The sequence below is a fragment of the Manis javanica genome, chromosome 15 (genome assembly GCF_040802235.1).
Source record: "Manis javanica isolate MJ-LG chromosome 15, MJ_LKY, whole genome shotgun sequence".
In the NCBI taxonomy this organism is placed as follows: domain Eukaryota; kingdom Metazoa; phylum Chordata; class Mammalia; order Pholidota; family Manidae; genus Manis; species Manis javanica.
The window spans coordinates 73,728,807-73,756,536 of NC_133170.1; the positions used below are offsets into that span (position 1 = coordinate 73,728,807).

Below are 27,730 nucleotides of genomic sequence, written 5' to 3' on the forward strand. Positions count from 1 at the left end.
TTCTTCCTCCTGGGGACCCCCCAGTTTCCCTGCACTGTCCTGGGTGTCTCCCTAGCTCAAATACACATTTACTGAGTGGAGGTCCCTGGCGCACTGGGAATAAGCCACTTTTTGTTCCTGATCTCTGGAGGGGTGTGTCTAGGTGCTACACCCCCACACGAATGGTGGTCACAAGGAAAAATGGCCTGTGTGCAACAATTCTAGAAACTGTTGCAGTGGCGTCTGCTGGGCAGGACAGCAGTCTGGGTCACCCAAGGTGGAAACCAAGGTACCACAGAAGGCAGCAAAGACCTCTAAGCTGAGCCAGCCATCAAAGGTAAGGACATCCAAGCACCTGCAGACTCCCTCAAGAGGGAAGTTAACCTTACCCCTTCCAAAGCTGCAATTTAAGGACAGAATTTACTTATGAAGAACCATCTTTGAAAGCATCTCTGTATTTTACAAATTATCATGAAATTTCTTAACTAACGTAAGGTAAAAAGTGACAGGAATTAGTTATGTATCCTGGTATTACATATTAATAAAGTGAAAAAATAAAAATAAACTATTAAATTCTGGACAACAGGGTGTTGGAAAGTAGGTAGCAACTTTACAGTAGAGTCTAGTTTTTCAATAATCCTTCTGCCAGGCCAGGGGGATATGCCAGGAGTACATCACAATACAGGAGCCTAGGAACTTTCCCACTGATGTGTCCCTTTAGAACTATTTTAGATCTTTAAAGTTGTGAATAAATGACATAATTTAAATCTGAGCACTGTCAAGTCACTTAGACCATTTACTTTCTCAAGAAACATTCTTTCACTCTCTTAACAACTGTGGTGCAAGCCCACTCTGTGAGAGCACAGAATTAAATCCTCTCACCACACTGTTCTAAACAAACACAACGGATTACTAACATACTCTTATGGACAGGCAGTGGTGCAATGGAAAAGGGCCTCTGCCCTGCACTGTGGCACATGCCTGGCACTATACATCTGCTGCACCCCAGCTTGCTGGGGCCTCCGGAAAGTGCTGGCTCTGGCCACAGAGGGTTATTAAAGAACTGAGAAATCCAGGTGGGGCAGTATCAACATGCAAGTCTTCAAAAACCAGTCCTTAACTAGTCCAGCAGCTGGACGTGAACACATCAGATTCAATCTCCCCATGTCAAACAGGGGTGTTTATGTACAGTCACTTTAATTGCCAAGAGCATGGCTGACGGGTGAGCATCTGAAGTCTTCTTTCCCCTTGCTGAGTCAGGGTGACCTGGGAAAAACACATCTTTGGGCCATGAGTGAGTGGCAGCTCAGAGGCCTTGTGGTTCTGGGTGTTTAACACACTGACTGTGAAGAGAATGGGCAATTTCTGGTAGGATAACCAATTTTTATTAATAAAGTGGATAGAAAAATTTAATTGATGGGTCCAGTTTGGGAGACATTGAATAAATCTGTGTTTATTCCCCACTTAATACAAAGATAAACTTGTAAGAGCCGCCTTTCAAGCTAGGAGTTCCCTCTCTAAGGCAAGTGCAAATCATCAAAGTAAAATAATTACCTTCTCTGGCCAGATTCCCAGGTGGAAGTAGAGCCTGGCTTGAAGGAGGAGAAGCTGCACCTGGTCTGGGTACATTGCCAGATACAGATCGAGTGAGTCTCTCAGGAGCTGGTACGACTGGTCAATGCCTTCCCTAGCAGGGGAAATAAATCTTTGTCTTAGCCTGCTTGCTTCTGAGCTAAGACCCTCTTGCATAAGGCCCAGGTTTGAAAAGTAATTGACACAAACCCCACATGATTTCTGATTCTGACACTTCCTCTGTTCAGCAAATAGTTAACAATGTTCTTTATTTAAAAAAACACACAAGGAATGTAAATGTTGTGCCCCACTTTGGTGATGGGCATGAAACTGAAATCCTAAGTGCTTTCATCATGTGGTGGTCTCAACAACGCTGCACATAATTAAAAATGAATTCTGAGTAGGTGGAGCACAGAGAAATTTTAGGGCAGTGAAACTACTATAATGGTAGATACATAAAGTATTTGTCAAAACCCACAGAATGAACAACACCAAGTGTGAACCAGAATGTAAACTGTGGACTCTTGAGTGATAATGACGTGTCACTGTAGGTGTAGGTTCATCAACTGTAACAAATGTCCCCCCCCACTCTGGCGGAGGATGCTGGTAGTGGGGAATGCTGAGCGTGTGTGAGGCAGGGGGTGTATCAGAGCTCTGTACTTTCTGCTTGGTATTACTGTGAACCTAAAACTGCTCTAAAACAATAAAGTCTATTTAAAAAAAAAAATTCTGCCATTGGCCAAAAAACTATTACTATAATGTATAACTTTTTTTCTTATAAAACAAATTTCCTTTGACTCAGAAGCAAAACAGTTTCCCACTTAGTTTTCTTATCTAAGTGACAGAAATGTATAAAGTGAAAGATGACAAAGCATTGGGACATGAGAACATCCTGCCCCTGAAAAATAATCTGGCTGTCTAAATATGCTTGATACTGAAGAATGCTTTCAGTACTTATTAAGAGAACGTGTCCAAGTCCACTGCAAAGACCTCACAGAACAGTCACCTAGCACCTTAGTTCTGGACAGCACTGTGTCACGGGGACCAGGTTCTCCACGGCGGGTGGACAGCTGCAGAGGTCCCAACTGTGCCACACAGTACCCACTGCTTCACTGACAACAGGGAGGCTCGTTAAATATTCTCTGTAAGGCAATTCGACCCTCCAAAGACATGCACTCCACAGAAGTATTGGAAAACCCAGAAAACCTTACCGCTTTCCCAGGCTTAAAAGGTTCCCCACCATTCGCTGTAAGACCTTCTTTACATTGACTACCCCATACAATGCTGCTGTCACGTGCTGGCCGATCAAGTATTCACACTCCTTCACTGTCAGCTGTTTGCCTTTCCCAAAAGCATCTATGTAGACGTAGTCAAAGATGTCCAGGGTCACCCTATCCAAAGAGCACATGGAGTTAGCCACATCTCAGAGTAGAACCACACAAGTCCATATTTAAAATCCCCCTAATAAGTAGCTCAAATCAGAGACTGAATCTTAACACAGTAACACTTCTAATTAAAATACCAAGGCCTTTGTCTAAAGCTTAAAATCTGACCTTTCATACAGGCTTTGCTGTGTTATGAGTGCAGATATTTAAGAAACAGCATTGATATATGCCACCTAATAGTTTTTTTAGGGAGATTAAGCTTAAAACTCTTTGCCAGGATTATCTACCAGAAGTTCATTTGAGAGAAGTATTTATGGGATGCCTGAGGCCCTCTATGAATCCACAGATTAGCAGTGTTAATGTTTGTGGGCCCTGGGCCTCTGAGACTCTGGGGAAAGCTATGACGCCTCGTACACGTACTCTGCCCTTGGTTCTGCAGACTCGCTCAGGTCACAAACAGGCTGAGCCCACCCATGGCCTCAGGCTAGGAAGCTGCCCCACACCACAGAGAGCTGAGTCCCTGGACCCCCCATACCACTCTCCCACGAGGAGGGGCTTTCCATGTACCACACTCTCACATACGGGGGTGGCATGAGCTGAGCAGTGTGGGGGGGAGGAGGTCATGTGGAACGTTACCCGGTACTCTCTCTGAGGGCTCCTAAGGGACTGAGGTGGGTCTTTATTTAAGGGGGACTTGTGTTTTTGTTTCTTGAGAAACTGTTTCACTTTCATCTATGTTTCATTTTCATCTTATTCAGAGATCATTTAAGAAATTTTCCCTTGGGTTGCTAACAAGCCCAGTTGCATTTCTTCCTTGAGTCATATTAACGGCCCAGGTCTTGTTAGCAAGACATATATAAATGTTCCAGAAACAAGGAATGCTCTTCAACAATTTTAATGAGTCTGAGGGAATCACAGATATACACACAAATTTACAGGCAGAAATCCTAAATAAAGTATGAGCAAGTCAAATACAGCAATGTATTAAAAAAAATGCACATGATCAAGTTAGATGTACCCCCATAATGACTTGAATATTAAAAAATCTATTTCAGCAATAGAGACTAAAAGAGAAAATCCATATGATCCTATCAGTGGACACAGAAAGGAAATTTGGGGAAAAATAATAAAATGACTAGTTATTAGTAAAACTTTTAGCGAACTAGAAATTTAGAAGACAGTTTGATAATCCCAATGAAAGGTACTGCTCTCAAACATCATGCTTGATGGTGAAATTTTAAAAGCATTCTAGTTAAAGTCATACCCAAGGCAAGGAAGTGTGCCTGCTATCTATTCAACTTTGTACAAGAGGACTTAGCCAACTAAACAAAAGATAAGCAAAGAAAAAGAAGGGCTAGGAGGAAAAGAAACAAAACTCTCTGAATTCACAGGCAGTATGTCTACACAGAAGAGACAAAAAGCTGACAAGTTATTAGCACTAATAATTTATTCAGCAAAGGCACTGATCATCAGCCCTGTATCTAAATAAGTATCGACCATATCCCTGTACACCATCAATACTTAGAAACCATAATTTGAAAAATTACCATTTAGTGTAGCAACAAAAATTTAAGGTACCTAGGCATAAATCTAAATGAAATGTCAAAGAGCTTGATGAAGAAAACAGTAAAACCTTTTCAAGGACATTAAAGACTTAAATGTATAGGGAGAGATCATGTTCACAGACAGAAAGACTCAGTAGTCAAACACTGGCAATATTTCTCATATTAACCTATGAATCAAACCCAAAGCACGTTCTGATGCTAATCAATATCCAAAACAGGGTTTCAAAGGAAAACTGATAAACAACAGATCCTATATCTACATACAGAAAAGCAAAAGGCTAAGAACAGCTAAGCCAATTTTGAACTCGATAGGGGTCTCCATCTACCAGGTATTAACTAATGATGAAGTTACAGTAAATAAACAATCTGGTCTTGGAGCAGAGAGCATGAGAGCCCAGGCCTGCAGTCCACATGCTGGTGAATGAGCTGTCCACTCTCCCACCATCCTTCCCATTTTTGCCCTGAGCCCAAGCCTTTTATCGGTCTCCATGTTTGTTTCTGCCAGGTGCCTGGGACGCTAATACATTACTTATTCAGTCATTTGCACTGTACTGTATGTTCACTGTAGCCTGAGAAGGAAAAATGATAGTTAACACACACAGCTGTACCCAGCAATAAGGTGCTGTGGTCAATAGTATGGCAATTGGTGTTTTAAATCTTTTATATGATGCAGAAATCCTTGGTGAATTATTATATAGTACTTAGTGATATTTGGTGAAACTAGTAGGGTTACTTAGGGAGAGGGAATGGGCTGAAAAAGCATTTTTCCCATTTAAAATAATGGACCATGGGTGCCTGCTATCCAAAAAAGAAATCATCCAATGTGTTTTCACAAAAAGATTCTATTTGGAAAACATGGGAAGCCTGCACTTATTACTTAAGAAAACACACATAATGAACCACAAAAATTTGCATGGAAATAACAAACACTCCCAAACTAACTGGTCATTATCTTTGAAGAGAGGAGAGGAGAAAGAATGCCTAGGAGGCTCCAACTGAGTATGTGTTTTATTTCTTAAACTGGGAGGTAGAAATACAGAAACTGGTTATACTTTCTTTCTACGTAAGCATCAGAAATTCTACTAAGTGTGTAAGACACTGTGAAATTTAATGCTCCACCACTATGAAAAATAGCCCCATTTCACAGAGGAATAAACAGAAGCTCAGAGAAAGCCAAGGTGTGACCCAGCCTGACCTCAGAAACCTTCTGTGCTGCTCATCACTTCACAATGAGGCCTCTGCCTATCTGGTGAACTACGTCTTTCTGTGAAGCTAGACTATAGCTGAAAAGGAGTTTCATGCCCAATAGGACACCAGGCTTAAAAAGGAGAACAGGAACAGAACCCATTAAGCGGTCTCTGAAATGCACACTGGTCACTTCCCTGACCTAAAGAGAGGACCACTGATGATGGGAACTGGACTGTGTGCTTTGCTCCTGGAGGAAGACCTTGGCTCTCCTGTTCTCTCCCTCCCCGCTCTTTTCAGTGAGGAGAGAGGGAGGGGAAGGGAGATTTTAAAGAAGACTGGGAAGTAAGAGCTTCTTTAAGAACTCTGATCTGATCTGCTTTTTAACAAAGGAACTTTGAACAAAACCTTGAACTCCTAGTCCTGTTCCTTAAAATAAAATTTCTTACTTTCAGATAATGATAAATTCACATGCAATTTTAAGAAATAGAGAAAAATCCAGAGCACCCTTCTCCCACAACTACAACACTGACACAGTCAAGAAACTGAATAGCTCCATGGCCACACCAGTCCTCTTAACCTCTGTTAAGCCACACTGTGACTTAAGGCAGTGAATCCTTAGGACCAATCACAACGTGTTATAGATGGCTCACCCTTCTGCTCCTTGACACCACCTGAGTAAGAAGTGACTCGGGAAGTTGACAGGTTCCAGTGGGACCCCCAATTGCCGGGCAATTGTTAAGTAGAGAAGAGACATGCTGATTGGGATTCCTGTTCTGCGGATCAAAACCTGGAGGAGGAAAAATCCTTTAGCTTCACAAAAATGAACCATACCTTCTCATTCCTTCAACACGTTTGATTGTTAGGCACCTGTTGTGCATCAGGCATGATGCTAGGTTGTGAGGTTCAAATGGATGAACATTTTATTTCTTTAGATCAGTAGCCTGCAAGCTATAGTCCATGGGATAAATATGCCCATGGCCTGTTTTTCTATGGCATGTGTAAGAAGAGTTTTCTTATTTTTAATGTTTAAAAAAAGTCAAAAGAATACTATTTCATGACACAAGAAAACTGTAGGAAATTCAAATTCCCATGTCCACATATGAAGCCTTACTAGAACACAGCCACACTTGTTTCTGTATTGTCTGTGCCCCCTGCCTTTCACACTATAAAGGCAGAACTGAGCAGTCAGGACAGAGGGCACATACCCTACAGGGTCAAAATAATTGACTGGCCCTTTATAGAAAGTCTGCACGACCTGTGATCTAGGCCCTTCCACAGTAAGAATTTAAGGCCATTTCAAGGAAAGTATAAAATATGACAAAAGAAAAGCAGCATGCAGATCAACAGACTAGGTATGAAAACAGAGCTAAATAGGAAGCAAATAAAAACTATCAATGGACGTAGCTGGTCTGACTTCCTCCAACCTCCCCACAGGCCAGTGCAAAAAGAAAAAGATGTGCTCAGTTATTCAACTTAGTGTTTAAGATACAAACTGACCAAACGGGGTCTGAGAAATACCTATTTGCAGCCAGGAATTCATCTTAAAGGTTTTCATACAAAGGGCACTCTGTAAAGAAATAGATGGAATCCACAGCATTACCCTGAGAGAAGGGGCAAAAATGAGTTTCACTGGGCACTGAGGGGTGAAAAAGACACGGTCCTTGCCTCAAAAAATGTATAGTCTATCAGAGATGTGCTTCAAAACGATATGTTGTGTTTTAATATACCCCTACCTGGTGCATATATAAGTTTAGGGCATTATAGTAATCCACTCGGTTCCCCTTGAACTTCAGTTGGTCATAAAGGACATAGTTCATGGCATCCAGCACTTGACTCTGGAGTTCTATTTCCATTATCATGGAGGATTCACCTGAAACAGAGATCTACTCTGAGGACACAAGCACAAATGAGGTGTTAACGGTGTCCCACCTAACCCCTAACATGCACACACTTCCAAAGTTCTCACAATATTTGTCAGGTGTTGCCAATCCAGGGTGCAGAAAAGAATATGTATTCAAAGTCTTTTACATTATCCAGGTGAACATGGGATTGTGCCATTAATTACTGTTTTTGTGACACAAGGGAACACACTGCAGATTTTCTCAAATTAATAATTCCTCTAGATTTTATTACGCAAATACAGTTGGATCCAAAGCAGTTGCACACCTGCCTTGAAGGCCAAGCTGGGGTGTCTACTGTTTATGCCCCGGAGGGTTTTGCAAACAAGCTCTACGATGCTGTCAATCTGGGCCTGGATGTCTTTGAGGCTGATGTCAGAGAGAGGATTGCAGTATTGGTCAATATACACGGCACCTGAAAATGAAAGAGAATTATTGGAGAATTACTTTTCTTATAGTTTGTCATTTACCCCAGACACCTGGGGCATAGCTCTTTACTCCAGCCCACCAGATTAGCTTCGTATCTTCATGGATGTCAGACTTTGCTGCTAATACACTGAGAAGAAACAAACATTCTCACAACAAAGGAAAAGTTAACTTTTTTTTTTTTTTAAACCAAACCTCTCTCAGAGGTCATGGACTCAAAAAACTGCATGATACACATATATTCCCACATTCTATTAAAGAGAAATAAATGTTATAAAGGAGATCTTTTCAAGCTACTTTTCTCTCCCTATTTCTCTGTTAATCCAAAATCCAACAACTCTGAAAACTTAATGGTGTAAGATAGTTCCTTTACTTAAAAAAAATATACCTGAAAGCACACAATGAGAGATATGTCATTTCCACAAACTATACCTCTCAAAGGTTAAAAAACAGTAAATGGACTTTAGAATCAGAGAAAGTTATACTCAGGAAACCTGCAGCTAAAATGCTGGACAAAGTACACTGGAGACACTGTCTCTTGAAAATCACCACTCTTTATTGTCTTGCATAATTTCTTTTAACCAGAGAAGGAAGGGCTAACTTGATTATTCGGCTCTTGGACATTTTCACTTGGAAAGCCATAGTCACTTTAAATTCAAGAAGTCTCAAAGCCGCTCAAGATCTTGATCCTCTACCTACAGTCCAAGGAGCTGAGAGCAGCTGAATGGGTGCCAAGAGACCTGGACCCCAGTCTCAGTTTGACCACTAGCCAGGGATTGGCTCCTAGGCCTCCCTGGGACTGCTTGCTCATCTGTAGACTGAAGGAATTTTTGCTGCACTTCCCCAAAGTCCACTCCATCCTATAGTTGTGATTTCTAGACCTCATCAATGGCATCAGATTATTCTAACCACTCACTGAAGACCAAAACCCTGGGACCAACTTTCATTCACTTGAACTACTTAAAAATCTTCAATGGCTACCCAATGCATTATACTACTACTTTACAGATGGAAGATCAAAAAGAAGTAATCAGTCATTATAAATAAGCTGCAGAAAATAAAGCTTGTCAGATTACTCTTGACTGTGGAATAAACAGCTGATAGGATGACTCTCAAGTCCAGTATGCATATGAGAAGATTTCAGGGTGGTGAGGATACTTTAATGAACTGAAACAAATTTTTCATTTCCTTTTAGACAATACAAGATTTTCATACAATAAACAAGAATCTGTACTAGGCGAGTAGGATTTAAGACAGAATTCTAAGGAAAAGGGATACCACTAATGAGGACGTGAAGCCAGGCTTATAGGGTGTCAGTGAGGACACGGCCTGGCTGGAGCAAATGGAGCATTTAGCAGTCATGGAGAAAGGTTTTGAGTTAGTGGAAGGATGCAGACAGAGTTAATAAAAAAGGAAACCAGGTAGCCACATTGCAGGGCTCACATGGAGTGGTAAAAGTCTGGGTTTCAGACTGACTGGCACTGCTGTGCTGGCTGACTTGAGGGCAGAAGAGGATGATACTCCTAGAAGCAAGTGTCACTGAGAAAGCTGCTGCTGGGGGAGGTGGTGAGCATCTGCACAAGAACAGTGACAGGACAGATACTGGCCATGAGGGCTGATGGGAAGGGAAGGGAAAAATCAGTGAATTGGGTAAATCACTGTGAGTAGGGAATGAAAATGAATGAGCAGTTGTATCTGTATTTCATAACTATAATTTATGGGAGTGTTTGTGTAATATGCTAGAAATTTTAAATGGTTTTAAAAAAAATGAAGTCACCCTTTGTTCTTCTTTAAGTAGGGACAAGTTATTCTCTTCATTTGGCCTGTCCACTCGACTTTCTCCTCACTTCTTGTTATGGACAAGCAGACTGACTGATGCGCAAGAACATTTTGTCCTTGTTAAACTCCAACAAGAGAGTTAAGGGATTTGCTCGGGGTCACATGGAGACAAAACTGGACAAATTTATTTCTGATTTGGATATCATATTCAAAGCTAAGAAAAACGGGAAATTTAACCTTAACTAAAATTATCAGTTTCGTGCTTTGAACTGATGGTGCATCTTTAGAGAACATGGTCTTTTCAGCTGATAGCTAAAGGTTTTAGCAAAAGCTTAGCTCTCAGTTTAATAGTTCTGCCTATATAAGATCAGACCACAGAATCCAGGCCCCAGAAGTCCAAGTAGCACTGCTTTATCATTGGGGCAGTTTCCACTACTGCCCTTAGGGATAACTGAGCTGCCTATCTAAGTATTGCTGTTACAGTCTCACCTTCAAGATATGATTCATAGTCATCAGGCTGCTGAAGAAAAGCCTTAAGATTATTTAAGATTTTCTGTTGTCGTAGGTAGTAGAGAATTTTTTTTGCGTAGTATTTCCAGGTCAAAGCTTTTCTGGTGGGGGGGAAAAAAAACAGCACAAGTCAGTAAGACTCAAGACACCAAAATTTTCAATTACCTTCTTTTTTTTACTTCACACTAATCATACCATGGAAAGAGTCTACTTAGTAAGAAAAATGGTTTATGGTCATGCAGAACTTATGGAAGCAGACAGCATAATTTAGGACTTTGCATTTGTAATATATCACTACATCAGTTATGCTGACATTCAAGAACACTGATCTGTTTGGCTTCAGATTTACTAAAAGGAAATGAAAGGGAAACCTGAAAGGTTAGGGAAGCTGGTTCAGTTTCCGGACACAGGAGGCATGTGGAATCTTCGGCGGGCCCCTTGGCACCTTCCTCAGGGAACCCAGGCCCTGAGGTGATACTCTTCTCCTTCTATGCTCACTGCCATGGTGATCTCCAGATCATGGCTTCTAATATTATCCATAGTGACAACCCCCAATTTACTTTCCAGATCAAATTTCTGCCCTAACTTCTGACCTTATCCAACTACTACACGACATCCCCACTTGGATGTCTGGTGACCACGTTAAGCTTGCTTACCCTCCCTGTCACCCATTTCTCAGATAAAGGCAATTCCACCATTCCTGTTAGGCCAGCTACCCTGAAGTTCCCTTGACTGCCTGCTTTCTCTCATAAGCCACATTCAATCCATCTACCAATGCTCTTGGTTTTATCTTCAAAACGTATCAGAAATTTGTTATAAGGCCTCTTCCGGTTTGAAACTGTCCTGCCTCCACCCCTCCTTCACCCTCTTCCCTGATTCACAGATCTCCGCAGCAATGCTCATTTTCTCACGTAATAAATAATCTTAGCTGACCTTTGACAGGGATTAGGGGTACTGACCCCCATGCAGTAGAAAATCTGCATATTAACTTTTGACTCCCCACCACTTAACTACTAGTAGCCTACCACTGGCCAGAAGCCTCACTGATAATAAACAGTTAACACACATTTTGTATGTTACACATATTATATACTGAATTCTTACAATAAAGTGAGAGAAGTATTTTTTTCAAATTGTCCCAAATCTCAAAAATTTTTCCAATATATCTATTGAAAAAAGTCTGCGGGTAAATGGATCCGAACAATTCAAACCTGAGTTGTTCAGGAGTCAACTGTACTTTGTCTAGGTCTATCTGCCCCCACTAGAGTATAAACCCCATGACAACAGGGTATTTCGTGTTGTTCACTGCTGTATCCCCAGTACCCAGAACAGTGTCTGGCTCACAGTAGATGCTCAATAAATACCTGTTGCATGGATGAAATTCTTCATCAGATCTCCCACATACACAGAGATCATGGGAAACAGGAGGGACACCGTGATTAACTTGTCTGCGTGACTTCATAATAAAGGGCTTTCAATCTCCAGTTAGTAAATAAAAATCAGCAGAGCTATGTTTTACCAGTTTTTTAACCTTTGAGTTGAAAAATATATTAATTCACACATCATATGAAACAAATAAGTAGCTTAATGAATTAATCTTAATAATAAATTATTAAAAGACAAACATCCTTGTATCCACCATTCAGTCCAAGTCACAGAACTTTGCAGATACCCAGAAACCCTCCATGGGCCCCTCCACAACCGTCACGATCCACACCTCTAAGATCATCACTACCTTTTCTCTGTCTTGCACCACATGCGCATCTCTAAACACTTCAGGGTAGTCTGTTCCAATGTTTTTTAAGTCTTTGAAAATACAAGATCCCCTTCCATCGTTTTTTCCCTTGCATTTTAATGAAACCTGGTTGTGTGACCTGTAGTTTCCAGCGTCTGTATTTTGTTGATTGCATCTACATGGTGTAATGTACATGTTCTTCTATCTTCCAAATTTCCTGTAAATTGGATGTAGAGGCTTGTCAGATTCAGAATCCACTAATTTGGCAAGACTACTTCACAGGTAGTAGTGAGTTCTTCCATCAGAAGGGAATCATTGCCTTGGTTGTCCTTGTCATGTTAGCAGCCACTGCTCGTCAATGCCCAGGTCTGTTAATTCATCAGAGGTCACACAGTAGTAGTATTCTAATTCAACCACCCCTTCTTTACTCATTAGCTGGGGTATTTCTATAAGGAATAATTTCTCCTCATCTACTATTTGGTCCCCCAGTGGCATTGTATATAAGGCAGACAGGATAAATGCTCATTTCTTTCTTTCACCCATCTTCAAAAGAATAATTGGGGTTCTTGTTAACCCCCAAAGGTGACCAAACAGTTGTTGTTAAGTATTATTATCAACTCAAGGAGCTAAACACCCTGGTATTTTTCAATCCATTTCAGTTATCATCCACATTGATGCTCAAATCCTTACATCTTTGCCAATGGAAGCCTTTTCATGTTGGCCCCTGAATGCGTCTGACATGAAGAGGTATAACTTTTTTTGCTATCTTATTACAGGCTTCCAAGATGCTGCAGGTTCAGCTTTTACATTTCCTGTACTGGCCCTAAAATCAGCCATTTCTCCAAAGCTCTGGCTTCTTTTGATAGGAAATGGTATATTAAAACCACAATATGGACACTAGGGATTTCTAGGTTGATTATTGTTTCTAGACCTTTTCAATGGACAGAAATATTACGTAAGTGTAAATATGTATGCATGTACATATATACTTACACACACACATACATAGGAGCTCATACACCCTGCATATATTTAAATACAAGATACTTCATAAGTTCATACTGAAACTTCTCAATCAAATTCAGAACTTAATCTATTTAAATTTTTTTCCATTTTATATTTTTTATCTTTTTTCTTCCAGGAGAATCCCACTTCTCTGGAATCCCAGAGATTAATAGTATCACCTAACTACTCATTTGTTTTGTTCAACCTCTGCCAGTCTCTCTCTCTTACACACACAGAGCCCCAGAATAACAAGAACACATTTTTATCACCTTGATGATTACTGAAAACAGCTAAACGTTCTGCTTACATGCTCCCCCCATTCTCTGTTTTAAACAGTTGTACTGTATGTACATTGCCAGCGCTTATGTACCATTACATACATTTTATCCCATTAACTGTCATTTGGATTTAACTCTTCAAGTAAATACATATCGAATGCTCACCATCAGTCCTTACGTCAGTGTCTCTACGGTTATTTTGGTTGTTTGAAGCTCATTTTCTAGCACATTTCTCAGAAAGGGCTTAAAAGTCTGAGGGTTCTTACAAGTTGATTAAGTTTGTCCACAGCCTTTATACTTGCAAGTCATTTTGGCTGGATATAAAAATCCTTGGCTGATATTTTCAATCCTTGAGTGTCTTAAATATGTTACTTTTTTTCCCTCTGGCATAGAGTATTGCTCTTAAAAAGTCTGATAATACTCTAATTTTCTTTTCCTTACAAGTGACTATTTTTTTCATTTGGGTACCCAAAGAACTTTTCTGTATTTAAATCCAAAAGTTTTACTGAAATATGTCTTAGTAGTTATTTTGAGTTAATTTTCTCAGGTAGCCTGTATGCCCTTTTAATATGTTGCTTCAAATTTTTATTGCAGGATTTACTCTTTTTAAAGATCACACAAAACATCATAAATGCTGTTTTCAAATATCCAGGGACTGGTGCCTTAGCATTTATAGACTATCCTCCTTCCTTCCTATGCTTTCCACAGCCACATAAGCATTAGCCAGGAAAGAATACAAATATGGTCCTTTATGAAAACCAGCATCCCAAAATACTTATAAATGTGAGAGTATTCTCTATCATTTAAAAACAACCCTGTTTTAGGCCCAAAATGCCTGTCTCAGGCCAAGGGGTAGCTTATCTATGGCATTTATTTCCAAAAAGACTGTAATAGTATTCTTTAATATTAATAATATGTGCATATCAGTCTTTTTTACCAATCTGGTAAATAAAAAAGCAGCATTTCATTGTAATTTAACATTTCTTTGAAGAGTGAATTTAAAGGTCCTTTTACAGGATTGCCAACCACTTGGATTTGCTCTTCTGTGAACGTCATCTTCCTATCTTTTGTACATTTTTCAATGTTTTCTTAGAAATTTAAGAATTCTACTGGCTTTATGGTTTATTTGGTAATAAAGTTTTTTTTTTTCCAAAATAATTTGTCTACTTTCTTTTATTGCTTCTGTATTATCAGTCTTGGTTAAGGAGGATTGTACATGAAGTTTCCTCTTAAATGATTTTCATTGTGGCAATTTTTAATTTTAGGTTGTTTAATCTCTTGGAATTTAATTTTTGTATATGATGCAAGTTTTCCTTTCTTACAGACAAATATTCAGTCATGTCCAATACTATTCATTAAATAAGCCAATTTTTTCTGAGTTTAAATATACCAAATTATTTTTTATGCTGGGACATGTTTCTCAATTATCTTATGCTACTGATACAGCTATCTACTTTAACTTAAACAATTCTTGTTTTGATTATAGTTTTATAATGTGTTCTATTGTCTAGTGATGCAAGTTTCCTACTATTACTATACAAAAATTGTTTTTTCTGGCTCCTTTTGTGAGTTACTTCTACTGTATATATTTCACAACAATATTATCCAATTGAAAAAACAAAAATCCTCTCCTGTCCCAAAACTCTTTTTGGATCCTAATTTGAATGGCACTGGTTTATGTATTAACTTTAGCAGAAGTGACATTTCTGTGATGGTCTATCTTCCCATTAAAGAATATGACATCACTTCCTTTATGTTTATCAGTCTATAGTCAGTCTGACCTAGGAAACTCATTGCCAGGAATCTATTACTTAGAAATGAAACCACTGGAAACATCTCCCTTCACAGTAACACCAAATGGAAAGGAAAGTAGTTACCCATTAATAGGGGGACGGTTAAATAAATTATGGTATATTCTATAAAACAGTAAATGGCCATTAGTAAGTGAATGGCCACTTAACTTTTTATCAGATGATATACAACACCTATTGAAGATCGATTGTATGATCACAATTTTGTGCAATAATGATCGCCTTCATCCCCATATATATCAATGTAAATTAGCATGGAAAATATAACTTAAATTCTCATTACTTACAGGGGTGACGGCAAGAAGGCCAATACAAATGGATAGAATGGGGAGGAAGGGAGGAAGAGCATAAAGAAAAAGAAAACAAAGTCTGCCTTAAACATCAAAATTAAAACAATAAACTTGGTATGTTGTACATTCATGTATTTAAAATTACATGTGTATGTAAGTAAAAAAGACAGGTCAGCTTTTATTTTTGTAACTGCACAATACTAACTGTTAGATCACACTTCAATTCATTTATAGATAAACCAAAATAGAAACGGAAAAATGACCTCTGCATCTGAACTCATCCAAGGCCTAGAATAGTGACACATCTTACCTCTCCTCTACGGTTGTTCCACTGACAGATATTTCTGTCTCCTGAACCCCCTTAAAAACAAGAAAAGTATCTTTCGCCTTGTCTGTGAGATACTCCACAATAACTCTCTTAAGGAAGATGCTAAACTAGCTGTCTTTATCTTCCATCACAAATAAAGTTTCCAGAACTTTTTAGAGCAGAAAATCTTTTTCATAGGTAAGTTATGCTGGAAGCATATCATCTTTCAGGTAAACTGGAAATTAACTTTCACAGCAGAAAATATAAGGCATAACAATTTTTAAGAAAGAAAGAGAATGAATTCTTCTTGATCAGGAGAGAGAAAAGAAAGGCTCAACCAAGTATCTATAATGTTCATGTACGTAGGACTATTTAGCAAAATTCAGAAATTACAAAAAATTATCAATGAAATTAGGACATGCCCAAGCACTTTTTAAAAAGTTAAAAATCTTAAATGTGTAAATACGGTAATTTTAGTGTGTATTACATTACAGTAATATAAATGATTTTAATTTGTTACACAGAATTTTTCAAAAATCATCACTATGCCAACACGTGAAATATTTGGGAACACATGTCATAGAGTTCAGCCTCATATAAATTATGGCAGTTAATTCTAGGGTTATTAGTAAGATGAATAAGAAAAAAAAATTTCCTGCTAAAACCAAGACTTACCTTCCTTCCATATTTAGGATACACACCAGTTCGTCCTCAAAAAATATCTCTGGTCCCTCAAGATTCTCAATGTCGCTAAAACCATTACAAGGGACCTACGAAGAAGACACACACAAACAGGCCTCAGTAATGAGGTGTAATGTCGTCGTCACTTTCACACACAAATCTGCAGTGCAAACAAAGATGCTCATTTTCACAGAAGTGGTTACAGCTATCCTACACAGTACCTTGCACCACCCACCATGAGCCGTAAGTACATGCAGAGTAACAAAAATTTGTTCAGGTCTTATTGAGAGTTGTAAATTAATTACATTTTCATAGACTGGAATTTCTGCAACTGGTAACTCAGAGCTCTAATGTGAAGAAAAAGAGCCCCAAAGATTAGAAAAAAAAAATCTCATAATTCATAAGTATTTTATGCAGTTAATGTACTCAACTAGGAAGGGAAGGCTAGAGAGAGGAGTCTAGTGCTCTGGGCAAGTCACTTAACCCACTGGGCATGTTTTCTCCTCTATAAATTGAGGTGGTACCAATGAGCTTTAAGGTATTCTCAGTTTAAAATTCTATTCTCTCACTTTTTTTGAAAGCAGCCAGGAAATTGTGCATCAACCTGGGTGCATGCAGAGAACACAGGGACTACAAGGGTCCTGGGCCCAAGTAATCACCCACCCACAGATCAGTTTTAAGGGTACTCCTGCTATGTTCAAAATCCTTGACATACTTCTAATTGGTGGTACAGGGAAAGAGGGAGCTAAGGAAAAAACACAACAATTCATCATTATTAGACAAAGGCTCGGGTTGTTGAAACTGCACACAAAACCAGGTGGACCAACTGTAGAGGCTGCAAGGTAAGTAGCCCATGACCAAGTGCATCGCACACACCCAGCTGTCAAATACATATGTGTACAAACACATTTATGCCCTTAAAAACTGTGTTTACAAATACTTTTAGTTATGGCACGGTTTATCCAGAGGAGAGGGTAAATGTCCATTCTAACATTAACAAACATTTATTTATAGAAATGAATTACACTAGGGAATACCTAATTTTATTCTCCATAAGAGAATAAGGTCAGATTTGTCCAATGTCCACATTTTCCCTTCCAAAACGTGAGAAACCTTGAAAAATTTCAAATATATGAACTCCATTGAGTAATAATGAAAATTAGAAAACAGGAATTAATGTTCAGTAAACCAAGATAATAAAATAAATCAGACTGGCTCTACTTCTAGACTCCCAATCAGAAAAAAATTTAAAATATTAGTCTGGACTATTTTCCAGAGTTACAGAAAATTAAGAATCAGGACCTGGTAACAGAAACTGCTGTGGCACTTGGCAGAAAGGGAAGAACAAAAACAAACCCCCAAAACCAATGCATTTCAACAATATCTAGATTTAAAAAAGACACAAAACTTTTCAGGGATAATGAGTGCAAGATAATTTCACTGAGGGAGTAATCATTCTCATTTAGAGGCAGCTTTATAAATCCTCTGTTATCTTAAAAAAAGCACACGACTAACTAGAACCTGCAAATCTTACTAATTTTGGGCAACCCTTCTAGGAAAACAACTGGGCGAAATCTGTAGTGTTCAATCACTGATGAGCTCCCAAATCATGTGGAGGTTGCAAAAAAAAAAAACCACATTTAACTAACTTGAAGAGAAATAATTCACTTGAAGAGAAATAATGCTGATCTGGATTCTCTCCACATTGTGCTACATGCAGGTCCCTCCCTCCCCGTCCACCCCCATTCTCTCTGGCTTTAGAAAAGTAAAGCTGGCAGGGACAAATGGCTTCATGTTGTCGTAGAGGAGGAAAAGGACACAATGACTCTTGCAGCCATCTATGAGAGTAAGGGATTGTGAGAGCATTGAAAAGGGAGATATCAAAAAGATGTGGGGTGAGCTAATGCCTACAGACCCAGACACACACACCACTACCAAGGCAAAACAACTGCATCAACAGATCCTTACGTGCTCTGAAAAGAACCTCTTTGAGAATGAGGCTACAATCTTCCGGGCTTCTAACCCAGCTTTTTGCCGAACTTTATATTCTTCCAACCAATTGACGTAGTCGGTGGGGCTGTAGTGTTTCATAAGGGAAGGCCACCTACAAGGAGAGAAACACGCCCTCAGCTTCGCAGAGGCTCAAAGGCAGCTTTGGAAAAAAACAGGGAAAGCGGTACGGTTTAGTGCTAAGAGGGGCCCTGGCGATGGACCGAGTTCAAACGTCCACCCGGCACGCCACGCACTCGCTCACAGCGTGACCTTGGCGTAGCAGCAGGAATGCTGTGCCCCCACTCCCCATCTATCAAATGGGGACAGTTGTAACAGCAATAATAGTGACGACAGTGACAGTTACTACATACTGCGCGCCTCTCAAGAACCGGGCCCTGTGTAAATGTTCCCTACACACTATCTCATTTAATAACCACCGTAAAAGGCAGGTCTAATTACAACCGCTTAAAGTCGGTGAATGAGGCTCAAAAAAGGGAGCTCGCTACCCGCAAGGTCACACGGCGAGAATGCCAGGGCCAGATTATTTTTATCCCGGGTCCCACACCGAAATCGGCGCTCGCGGCCGACAACCGGGGATGCTGCGCCCGCTCCCTCGAAGGGCTGTGAGGCGCCCTGCATCGCCGGATCCGCGTAAACATTTTACCACAGAGTCGGGCACAAAAGAGGCGCGCAGAATGGATTAGCGGCGATACTACCGAATGCTGGACGCTTCCCGATGCGCAATTCGGGCACCGGCGGGTCGGCGCGGCGTGGACCCGAGGGGCCGGGGCGCCGGCGGCCTGGAGGCCTTTGTCTGTCGGTCCGGGAGTGGGATGCGGGGCTGAGGTCCGCGCACGCGGCCGGAGGCGGCGGCCTGCCGGGTCCGGTCCGGGGACGCAGAACGGGGGCGCGGGCGGCCGGGGGCGCCTGGCTCACCTCACCCGGAACTGCTCCTTCCACACCTTCCCGCTGCTCTGGCACAGCTCGCGCAGCCGCCGGCAGGTGCTGGAAATGCGGCCGATGTCGGCGGCCGTCAGCGAGCCGCTGCACAGGATGTACTCCAGCACCTCGCCCGGCAGGCTGACGAGACAGCTGAGGCCCGGCGCCTCGGACGCGGCCTCCTCCGCCAGCGCCGGCACCACCTCCATCGCGCAGTCCATCCCCGCCACCGCCGCCGCCATCTTGCCCGCGTACCTGTGGCCGTCGCTCGCGCGCGCGCGCCGGGATACCCCGCTTCGCCCCGCCCCGCCCACCCCTAGAGGGTCGGGCGCAAAGACTCGCCCCGCCTACGCCCGTAGCCACACCCCCTCGGTCCCGGCTGCTGGCAAAGGATGAGCTCCGGGGCCAGGGGAAGAAAATGCCTTTTGGATGGCAACTGTACTGTGGCCCTCTAAACCGGGAACCGACAGGAAGAGGAGCATCCATTTTACCTGTGTATGCAGAACGTTTCCCATGCCTGAATTTATCGGACCTTTGAAGGTCCTATGAACTATTATTCTACCCAAGTTACAGATGAGGGACCTGCGGTTCAGGGAGGATGAAAGGACTTGTCAAATCTCTTGTCTTAGATTCTAATCCAGATCCACTTGACTTCTGCTTGACTATGCTGTGAGCCATTTTGTTATGATAGTAGCAAACAATATTGAGTGGGTGGTGGACACTACATACATTCTTCAAGGACTCCTTGTATAATAGGTACCAGAATTGTACCCATTCTACAGATAAGGAAAACAAGGCTTCTAAATATGGAAATAATTGATTCAAAGCCACAGGCAGAAAAAGTGGTGGCACCTGGGTTTGAACCCTCTAAGCAGGAGTTATCACTCACATGTGGTAGGCATCCTTTTTGTGCCTGTGCCTTTTTTCTAACCCAGTTCAGTTCAGTGCCAGGCCCTATGCTATGTGCCCTGGGGATACAGAAGTAAGTGAGATGGTGTCCTTGCTTCCCAGGGCCTCAAAGTCCAGGACGGGGCAGGGGGGACGTGCTGGTGTAGAACGATCTGTTGTCAGTACATGGTGACTCAGGAAAGTGCCCTCTCCCAGACACCGTGGAAATCAGGTTGCCGTGAGATCGTTGTAGTAAAGATCAATGGAGATGTTGATGTTTAGGAAGTAGATAGAGGTGGTTGTCCAACATCGTGAATGTACTAGTTACCACTAAATAGTTCGCTTTAAAACATCTAATTTTATGTATGTGAATTTCACCTCAATAAATTTGTTTAAAAGTGTGTTACTGCTTGCATTAGTTTGTTATGGCACAGACTGAGTGGCTTAAACAACAGAATAATTTTTCATGGTCCTAGAGGCTGGAAGTCCAAGATCGAGGTGTGGGCAAGGGTGGTATCTTCTGAGACCTCTGTCCTTGGCTTGTAGCTGTCATCTCCCTGTGTTCACACAGTCTTCTGTGCATGTGTCTGTGTTCAAATTGTGGGACCCCTGGAAGGTTAATATGACCCCCCATTTTGTGTCCTCCATCTTGAATAACTATGACCCCCTGCCTCCATTTTGTGTCCTCCATCTTGAATAACTATGACTCCCTGCTTCCATTTTGTGTCCTCCATCTTGAATAACTATGACCCCCTGCCTCCATTTTGTGTCCTCCATCTTGAATAACTATGACCCCCTGCCTCCATTTTGTGTCCTCCATCTTGAATAACTATGACCCCCCTGCCTCCATTTTGTGTCCTCCATCTTGAATAACTATGTCCCCTACATGACCCCTAGCCAACCGGACTGCCTCCATTTTGTTCTGTGTCCTCCATCTTGAGTAAGAAGTTTCCCACTCAAGCCACGCCCATTCCCATGGAAACCATGCCCAATAACCTGTGCACCAAGACCCTGACCCTCCTCAGCCAATCAGCTAAGGTCACAATAAACCACGCCCCTTGGAAAGCCCCTACCTGTTTTCCAAAAGTATAAAAGCAAAAAGGGAACTTTATTCAGGTTCTCAGGAGTCCTGTGTTCTGACGGGCCACTAAGACCCTAGCTCAAGCTAGCAGTAAAGACCTGTTTTGCTCTTGCATCTCGTGACTGAGCCTGGTGACTGCGGCCCCACACGGGGGACTCAAGGAAACGGGGCACAACAAAATGTCCTCTTAAAAGGACAGTATTGGACTAGGTGCCATCCAAATGACCTTGTTTTAACTTAATGACCTCTTGAAAGGCCCTATCTCCAAATACAGTCACATTCTGAGGTCCTGGAGTTCAGGGCTTCAACATAGGAATGGCCTGGGGGGTGGGGAAGACACACAGTTGCTGCTGTTTCTTCTACAGTCATTAAAACAAAAAGGTTTAAAGTTGCCCCTGGAGTCTGGCAGGTCTGGGATAGAGTCTGGACCTTCATGCCTCTAAATTCAGTGAAGTTTCCTGGCCAGTTCTTGCCTCCACCCTCCCCCAGCCCCCACCCCCACCCCCAGCCACAGTGGCAGACACTGTTACCTTCTTACCTTGGCTTCTGTGGCCCCACCCTCTTCCTGGGTTCCCCTCCAGGGCTGCCCCTTCTCAGTGTCCTTTCTGTCTCACCCAAATAAATGGTGCGTGTGCTGTACCTCGGGCTCAGCCATAGGCCCTGTCTTTCACTTTCTCACCCCATCTACAACTTGAATGACCATCTTCTAAACTCACTTTAAACATCCACATTTCTCTCTCAAGCCCAGTCTGCACCTCTGAGATCTAGATTCACTTAAACAACTGCTCACCTGAATTCCCTTTGGGCTCTGAAAAGCCAGTTTATCCTGCAGAGGACATCCCTCCACCTTGTCCTCTCCTAATAGCTTCTGCCTTCAGAAAGGCCACCCAGCCATCCATTCCTGCAAGACCAGAACTTGTAGCCATCCTTGACACCTTTCTCCCCTTCACCATCCATATCCAAATGCCCAATGAGATTAGCTACCCTGTACCTCAGTTACCTCATCTATAAAATGGGGATAACAATAGATCTTCCTATGAAATGAAACAATAGACATACATCAACTACTATTGCTGCTTAACAAATAAATCCAAAGCTTAGCAGTTTGAAACAAATGTGTTTTGGGGCTCTTAATAGCCCCAGGAAATGGGGAAGGGCTAAAGTGGGCAGCTCTGAACTGGAATCAGGTGGTGGCTCCAGATTCCATGCTGTCAATCACGATACACACTTACCTCTGTCAGATCCCACAGGGCCTGGAAAAGGGTTGGAATTTTATCTTAAGTGTGTGGGAAACACTATCCATATTCAAATGCCCAAACAGGGGTTATGTTCTCTGTGCCTCAGTTTCTTCTTTTTGAGACAATGGGTGGGGTAGCAATTTTCTTTTCTAAAAGATCATTGCTAATATTTCTCCAATCTGTCTCCTTTTTTTTCCTGTTTCCTCAGCCACTGTCCCAATCCATTTTCCCCACTGTGGCTCCCAAATGTTTCCCGGGCTTTCCACCCTGGCCCTGAGAACATGAAAATCAGTCCCGATAACACTCAGACCTTGAAAAACATTTCCAACCCATTAGTTGGAAGGCAGACCCCACAGCGGCACAGATGGTCAGTAAGTCATTCTTAGGAATAACTATTTCTTTCTTATCAAAGACATTCTGCTCTCCTTCTTTCTTCCTGTCTTCTGATCAAAGATGACCAAGATACTGTTGGGGAAAAAAAATTAAATTTCCTGCCAATGCAGAAAAACCTCACAATTCTGCAAAAGAGCAGTTTTACATTCAACCAGCCTTAAGGCACCACCATACTGGTCATCTACTAATGAACTGACAAAGTCAGAAAGAAATCCCCCCCTTTTCACATACAGGCAAGCACTGTGTTACATACCTGCTCTCAAGATTAATGGTAACTTGTCCTAAGGAAAGAGGACCTGACTACATCTTTCTTGGTTCATCTGAAGCCCACCTGGTAATTGGGGTACACGTTGTGCTAGCTAATTGCCTTCACCTCAAGGAATAAAAAAACTTCTCATCTTGATGACCAGCAGATGGTTACAGCTTGGAATGCAATGTGCTTTGGCCAAACTCCCACAGTCACAGGGAGAGAGGGACACTATCTTCATTGATGTTTACATTTCAAAGAGATGGTTCCCAGGCTGGTAAGAAAAACATCCCTTGTAATACTGCAAGAGGCTTATTTAGCCTTAAAAAAAATTTGCAAGAAAAAAAAATGTGCAAGATGTAATATATATGAGCAATGGACTATTAGTCAGCCACGAAAAAGGAGTGCAGCACTGGTACATGGGACAACATGGATAAAACTTGAGAACATTATGCCAAGTGAAATAAGCCAGATACAAAAAGTCACATATTATATAATTCCATCTACACAAAATGTCCACAGTAGACAAATTTATAGAGACAGAATGTAGATTAAAGGTTACCAGGGGCCAGGAGGAGGGAGGTAATGGGGAATTATTGCTTCACAGGGCTGAGTTTCTATTTGGAGTGATGAAAAATGCTCTGGAAAGAGATAGCGGTAATGGTTACACAACATTGCAAATGTCTTTAATGCCACTGGATTGTATACTCAACAATCTTTAAATAGTAAATTTTCTGTTATGTCTAGTTTACCATAATAAAAAGAATAGCACCCACAAAAAAAGATTTGCTGACCTATCAAAGAGATAAGAAAGATTTACAGGTATAGGAAATGCACTAAGAAAAGAAGGGTCTCTTTCTGATTTGGCAACAGGCAAAATTCTGTTTTGAAATTTGCTCTCCAATACCTGATTGTATTCAACAGAGAGCTAGTCTTTACCACCCCAGTTCCTGCCTAAAATCTCTAAGCACAAGCCCTAATACCAGATGAATCCCCCTCCTGGCCCCAACCTTTGTGGCCCTCCAGAGGTCCTCCAAGGTGCCCTCTCCCTGGAGCAAGCTAATGAACCTATCTTTGTGGACAATCAGTCTATTTTTGGTTATCGTTGGCTGGAGGACTTCAACATTCTTATCCCAAGAGATCTCTACAACTTCGCTGGAGAGACCATTTCAACAGCTTCAGTGGCTTGTTCTCAAGATAAATACACCCATTCTCTCCCTTTTGGTCCAACACCCCAGACTTTCCTGCCCACGGGAGGATCTTCCTAATTTAGTTTTGTTTTCCTGGAGTGCTGGTTTTGGAGGGCCTAACTAATCCTTTAGATTTCAATGCAAAAACTCATCTGCAGAAACACACGTCTGCTGACCACATCCTAGCTGAGCTGCCTTCACAGAGTCCCACCCTTTCATCCAGCAAACACTCTCAAATTGCCCTAATATGCACATGGGCATGATTGCTGGGCTCACCCACCAGCACACGTAGATCCTGGCTTCATGGGGCCGGAAGCTTATAGTTTGGAGGCCTATTTTAGAAAATGAACCTACAAGGATGACCTCTCATAAGTGCACAGGAGCTCATTTATGTAGAAAGAAAATAGAAGGGGCCCTGAAAGGGCTTTTTCCAAGTGAGGGACCCACAGTGAAGCTTCTTTCACTCCATGGGAAACACGTCTCTTCCTACAAAATGCAAACCTCCCTGAAACAGGGCTTCTTCCCAATTTTGCTCTAATACTTATTGAAGGCACTGCCAGGGGCATGCAAGAGGGTGTCTCACCATCCAGCAGAGATCCCTCTAAAGACCAACCGTCCCTGCGCATGCGTGGCTTGCTCTCTCACCCCCTCAGTCCTCTCCAGCCACGCGGTTGAGGGACACTCCCCGGCCACCCCACTGAAGCTCACTGTCACTCTGACCTGCTTTGTTTTTGTCCAAAATTAATTATCGCCATCTAAGGTGCTCCCTTAACGAAACTAAACCAATCCTTTTCACAGTGTTTCTCCTTCCAGTGGAATGTGGACTCTACTGGTCGGTCTTCGTGTCTACAAAAGGGCCTGACACATAGCGTTGTGCCCCGTTTCCTTGAGTCCCCCGTGTGGAGCCGCAGTCACCAGGCTCAGTCGCGAGATGCAAGAGCAAAACAGGTCTTTACTGCTAGTTCAGACTAGGGTCCCAGTGGCCCGTCAGAACACAGGACTCAGGCTGAGACCCTGAACAAAGTTCCCTTTTTGCTTTTATACTTTTGGAAAAACAGGTAGGGGCTTTCCAAGGGGCGTGGTTTATTGTGACCTTAGCTGATTGGCTGAGGAGGGTCAGGGTCTTGTCGCACAGGTTACTGGGCATGGTTTCCATGGGAATGGGCGTGGCTTGAGCGGGAAACTACTTACTCAAGATGGAGGACACAGAACAAAATGGAGGCGGTCCAGTTGGCTGGGGGTCATGTAGGGGACATAGTTATTCAAGATGGAGGACACAGAATGGAGGCAGTTAGGCTAGGCTTACAAAATGGAATAAGTTAGGTCAAGCTAACCTTCCAGGGGTCCCACAATAGTAGGCTCTCAATATGTTTCTACCGAAAGAGTGAATTAATCCTTAAAGTGCAAGTCAATTGAGCCAAATGTATTTTGCATGTGGGGTGGACATGATCTTTGAGGGCCAGAGGGCAGACTGTGTTAGATTGAAGAATGGGCCCCAAACATGTTCACATCCTGAGCCCTAGAACCTGTGAATATGTTACTAAGAGGTGTGTTTTTTTTCCTATACCACAGAGCAATTCTCCAAAATCAGCTGAGGGTCCCACAATTCAACTCAATTCTGATGTTATCTATCTGGATTTAGCGTCAGATTCCACAGGCTAAGGGCTCAGTCCTGCAAGATTCTATGTCTCCCCCCACCAGCTTCAGACGCCAATTGCATGACTAGGTTGTCACCCACGCTTCTGACCAACACACTATAGTTCAGAGGATCCCACAACCCACTCCTCAGGTTTGATTAATTTGCTACTAGAGTGGCTCACAGAACTCAGAGAAACATTTTACTTACTGAATTACCAGTTTATTAAAAAAGGATGTAACTCAGGAACAGTCAAATGGATGAGATGTGTAGAGCAACAACTGGGGAAAGCCCACGGAGTTTCCAAGCTTTCTGAGTGCTCCATTCTCCCTGAATCTCTAGGTGTTCACCAGCCCAGAAGCTCTCCGAACCCTCTCCTTTTGGGATTTTTATGGAGGCTTTACTGCATAGGCATGACTGATTAACTCACTGGACACTGGCAATCGATCTGACCTCCGGTCCCTCTCTCCTCCCTGCAGGTCAGTCCCAATCCTTTAGTCACATGGCTGTGTCTCCTGGCCACCAGCCCCTGTCCCCAGGGGAGTTCCAAAAGTCCCTTCATTCCCATAAACTCAGGTGTGGTTGGAAGGGGTTTGTTAAGAATATCAAGACACCTCTATCACTCTTATCACTTGGGGAGTTCCAAAGGTTTTAGAAGCTTTGTGCCAGAAATGGGGATGAAGACCAGATAGGTATTTATTATACATCACAGTATCAGTTGCCTGATATGGCAAAATGGACTTTGCAGGTGTGGTTAAGTTAGGAATCTTGAGAGAAGGAGACTATCCCGGACAATCTGCGTAGGCCCAATGTCACCCCAAGGATCTTTTTAGGAGGGAGCTGGAGGGGTCAGCCTCAGAGAAGTCTGTGTGGATGGAAGCAGGGGGTGGAGTGAGGCTGGGCCACAAGTCAAGTGCTGTGGGCTCCATCTAGAAGCTGGAAAAGGCAAGGAAATGGATTCTCCCCTGGAGCAGGAGCAAATAAGAAATGAACAAATTTATCACCTTACTGCTCTGGATGTCAGAAGTCTCAGATGGGTTTTGTGAAGCTAAAATAAAGGTGTCAGCAGAGCTGAACTCCTTCTGGAGACACCTGTTCCAGCTGGCAGAGGCCACCGGCATTCCTTGGCTCATAGTCCCATAATCCCAACCTCTGCAATAATGCAGTAAGCAAGGGGGATATTGTTACTCAGCATTCTTGTAGCGAATACATAGAGGCAGATACACACACACACACACACACGCACAACTAGTGCAAAGCAATACCTCCAATATGCCAAGTGATTGGTACAGATGGAGACATAGTTCGGGAGACAGCGCTTGAACTGAACCCTCAGCAATAAAAGAGGGAGCGGCATTGGTGAGAGAGGAGGGTGGGCTTCCAGGCAGGGGGAGCAGCAGAAGCAGAAACCAGGTAGCAGGAAAATAAAAGCTGTGTTTAGAACCTTTGGGGCAAATCCACAAATGGGAAGCCCTGTGGGTGTGGGGCAGCAGCAGAGGCAACAGAAACTCTGAAGGCTGCCTGGGGCCCAAGCACGCAGTGGACGTTCCCTGGAGAGACTGTCCTCCTCCCTGGGTCCCTGGTGGCATCGAATGCCCTTTAGGAAAGGCAGGATGGGATGAAAGAGATGTTTCAGAAGGGCAATCTGGGGGCAGTGTGTGCTTTTCAAGGAAGGCCTTGAAAAGAAAGGAACAGGTGTCTGTCTCCCCACAGGTTT

The 27,730-nt window shown here is 42.4% G+C and overlaps 1 protein-coding gene across 6 annotated transcripts in view; it reads right to left on the reverse strand.

Moving 5' to 3' along the window:
• Positions 1-19,615, reverse strand: part of FBXO21 (F-box protein 21) — a 35,019-nt gene extending 15,404 nt beyond the window's left edge. For 5 of the 6 annotated variants that reach the window (XR_005054483.2, XM_017660885.3, XM_017660884.3 and 2 more), the window contains exons 1-9: positions 19,338-19,615; positions 18,378-18,513; positions 16,404-16,498; positions 10,282-10,403; positions 7,856-8,002; positions 7,423-7,559; positions 6,340-6,476; positions 2,763-2,942; positions 1,534-1,666 (exon numbers count right to left, since the gene is read on the reverse strand). Coding sequence is in view for 5 of the 6 variants with exons in the window: in XM_017660885.3 (XP_017516374.1) it covers positions 1,534-1,666; positions 2,763-2,942; positions 6,340-6,476; positions 7,423-7,559; positions 7,856-8,002; positions 10,282-10,403; positions 16,404-16,498; positions 18,378-18,513; positions 19,338-19,582 (1,332 nt within the window). In the remaining variant the exon portion in view is untranslated. Of the gene's footprint in view, positions 1-1,533; positions 1,667-2,762; positions 2,943-6,339; positions 6,477-7,422; positions 7,560-7,855; positions 8,003-10,281; positions 10,404-11,666; positions 16,208-16,403; positions 16,499-18,377; positions 18,514-19,337 lie in introns of those variants that run through there. The other variant, XM_073223556.1, reaches the window with a different exon arrangement.
• Positions 19,616-27,730: the final 8,115 nt, after the last annotated feature.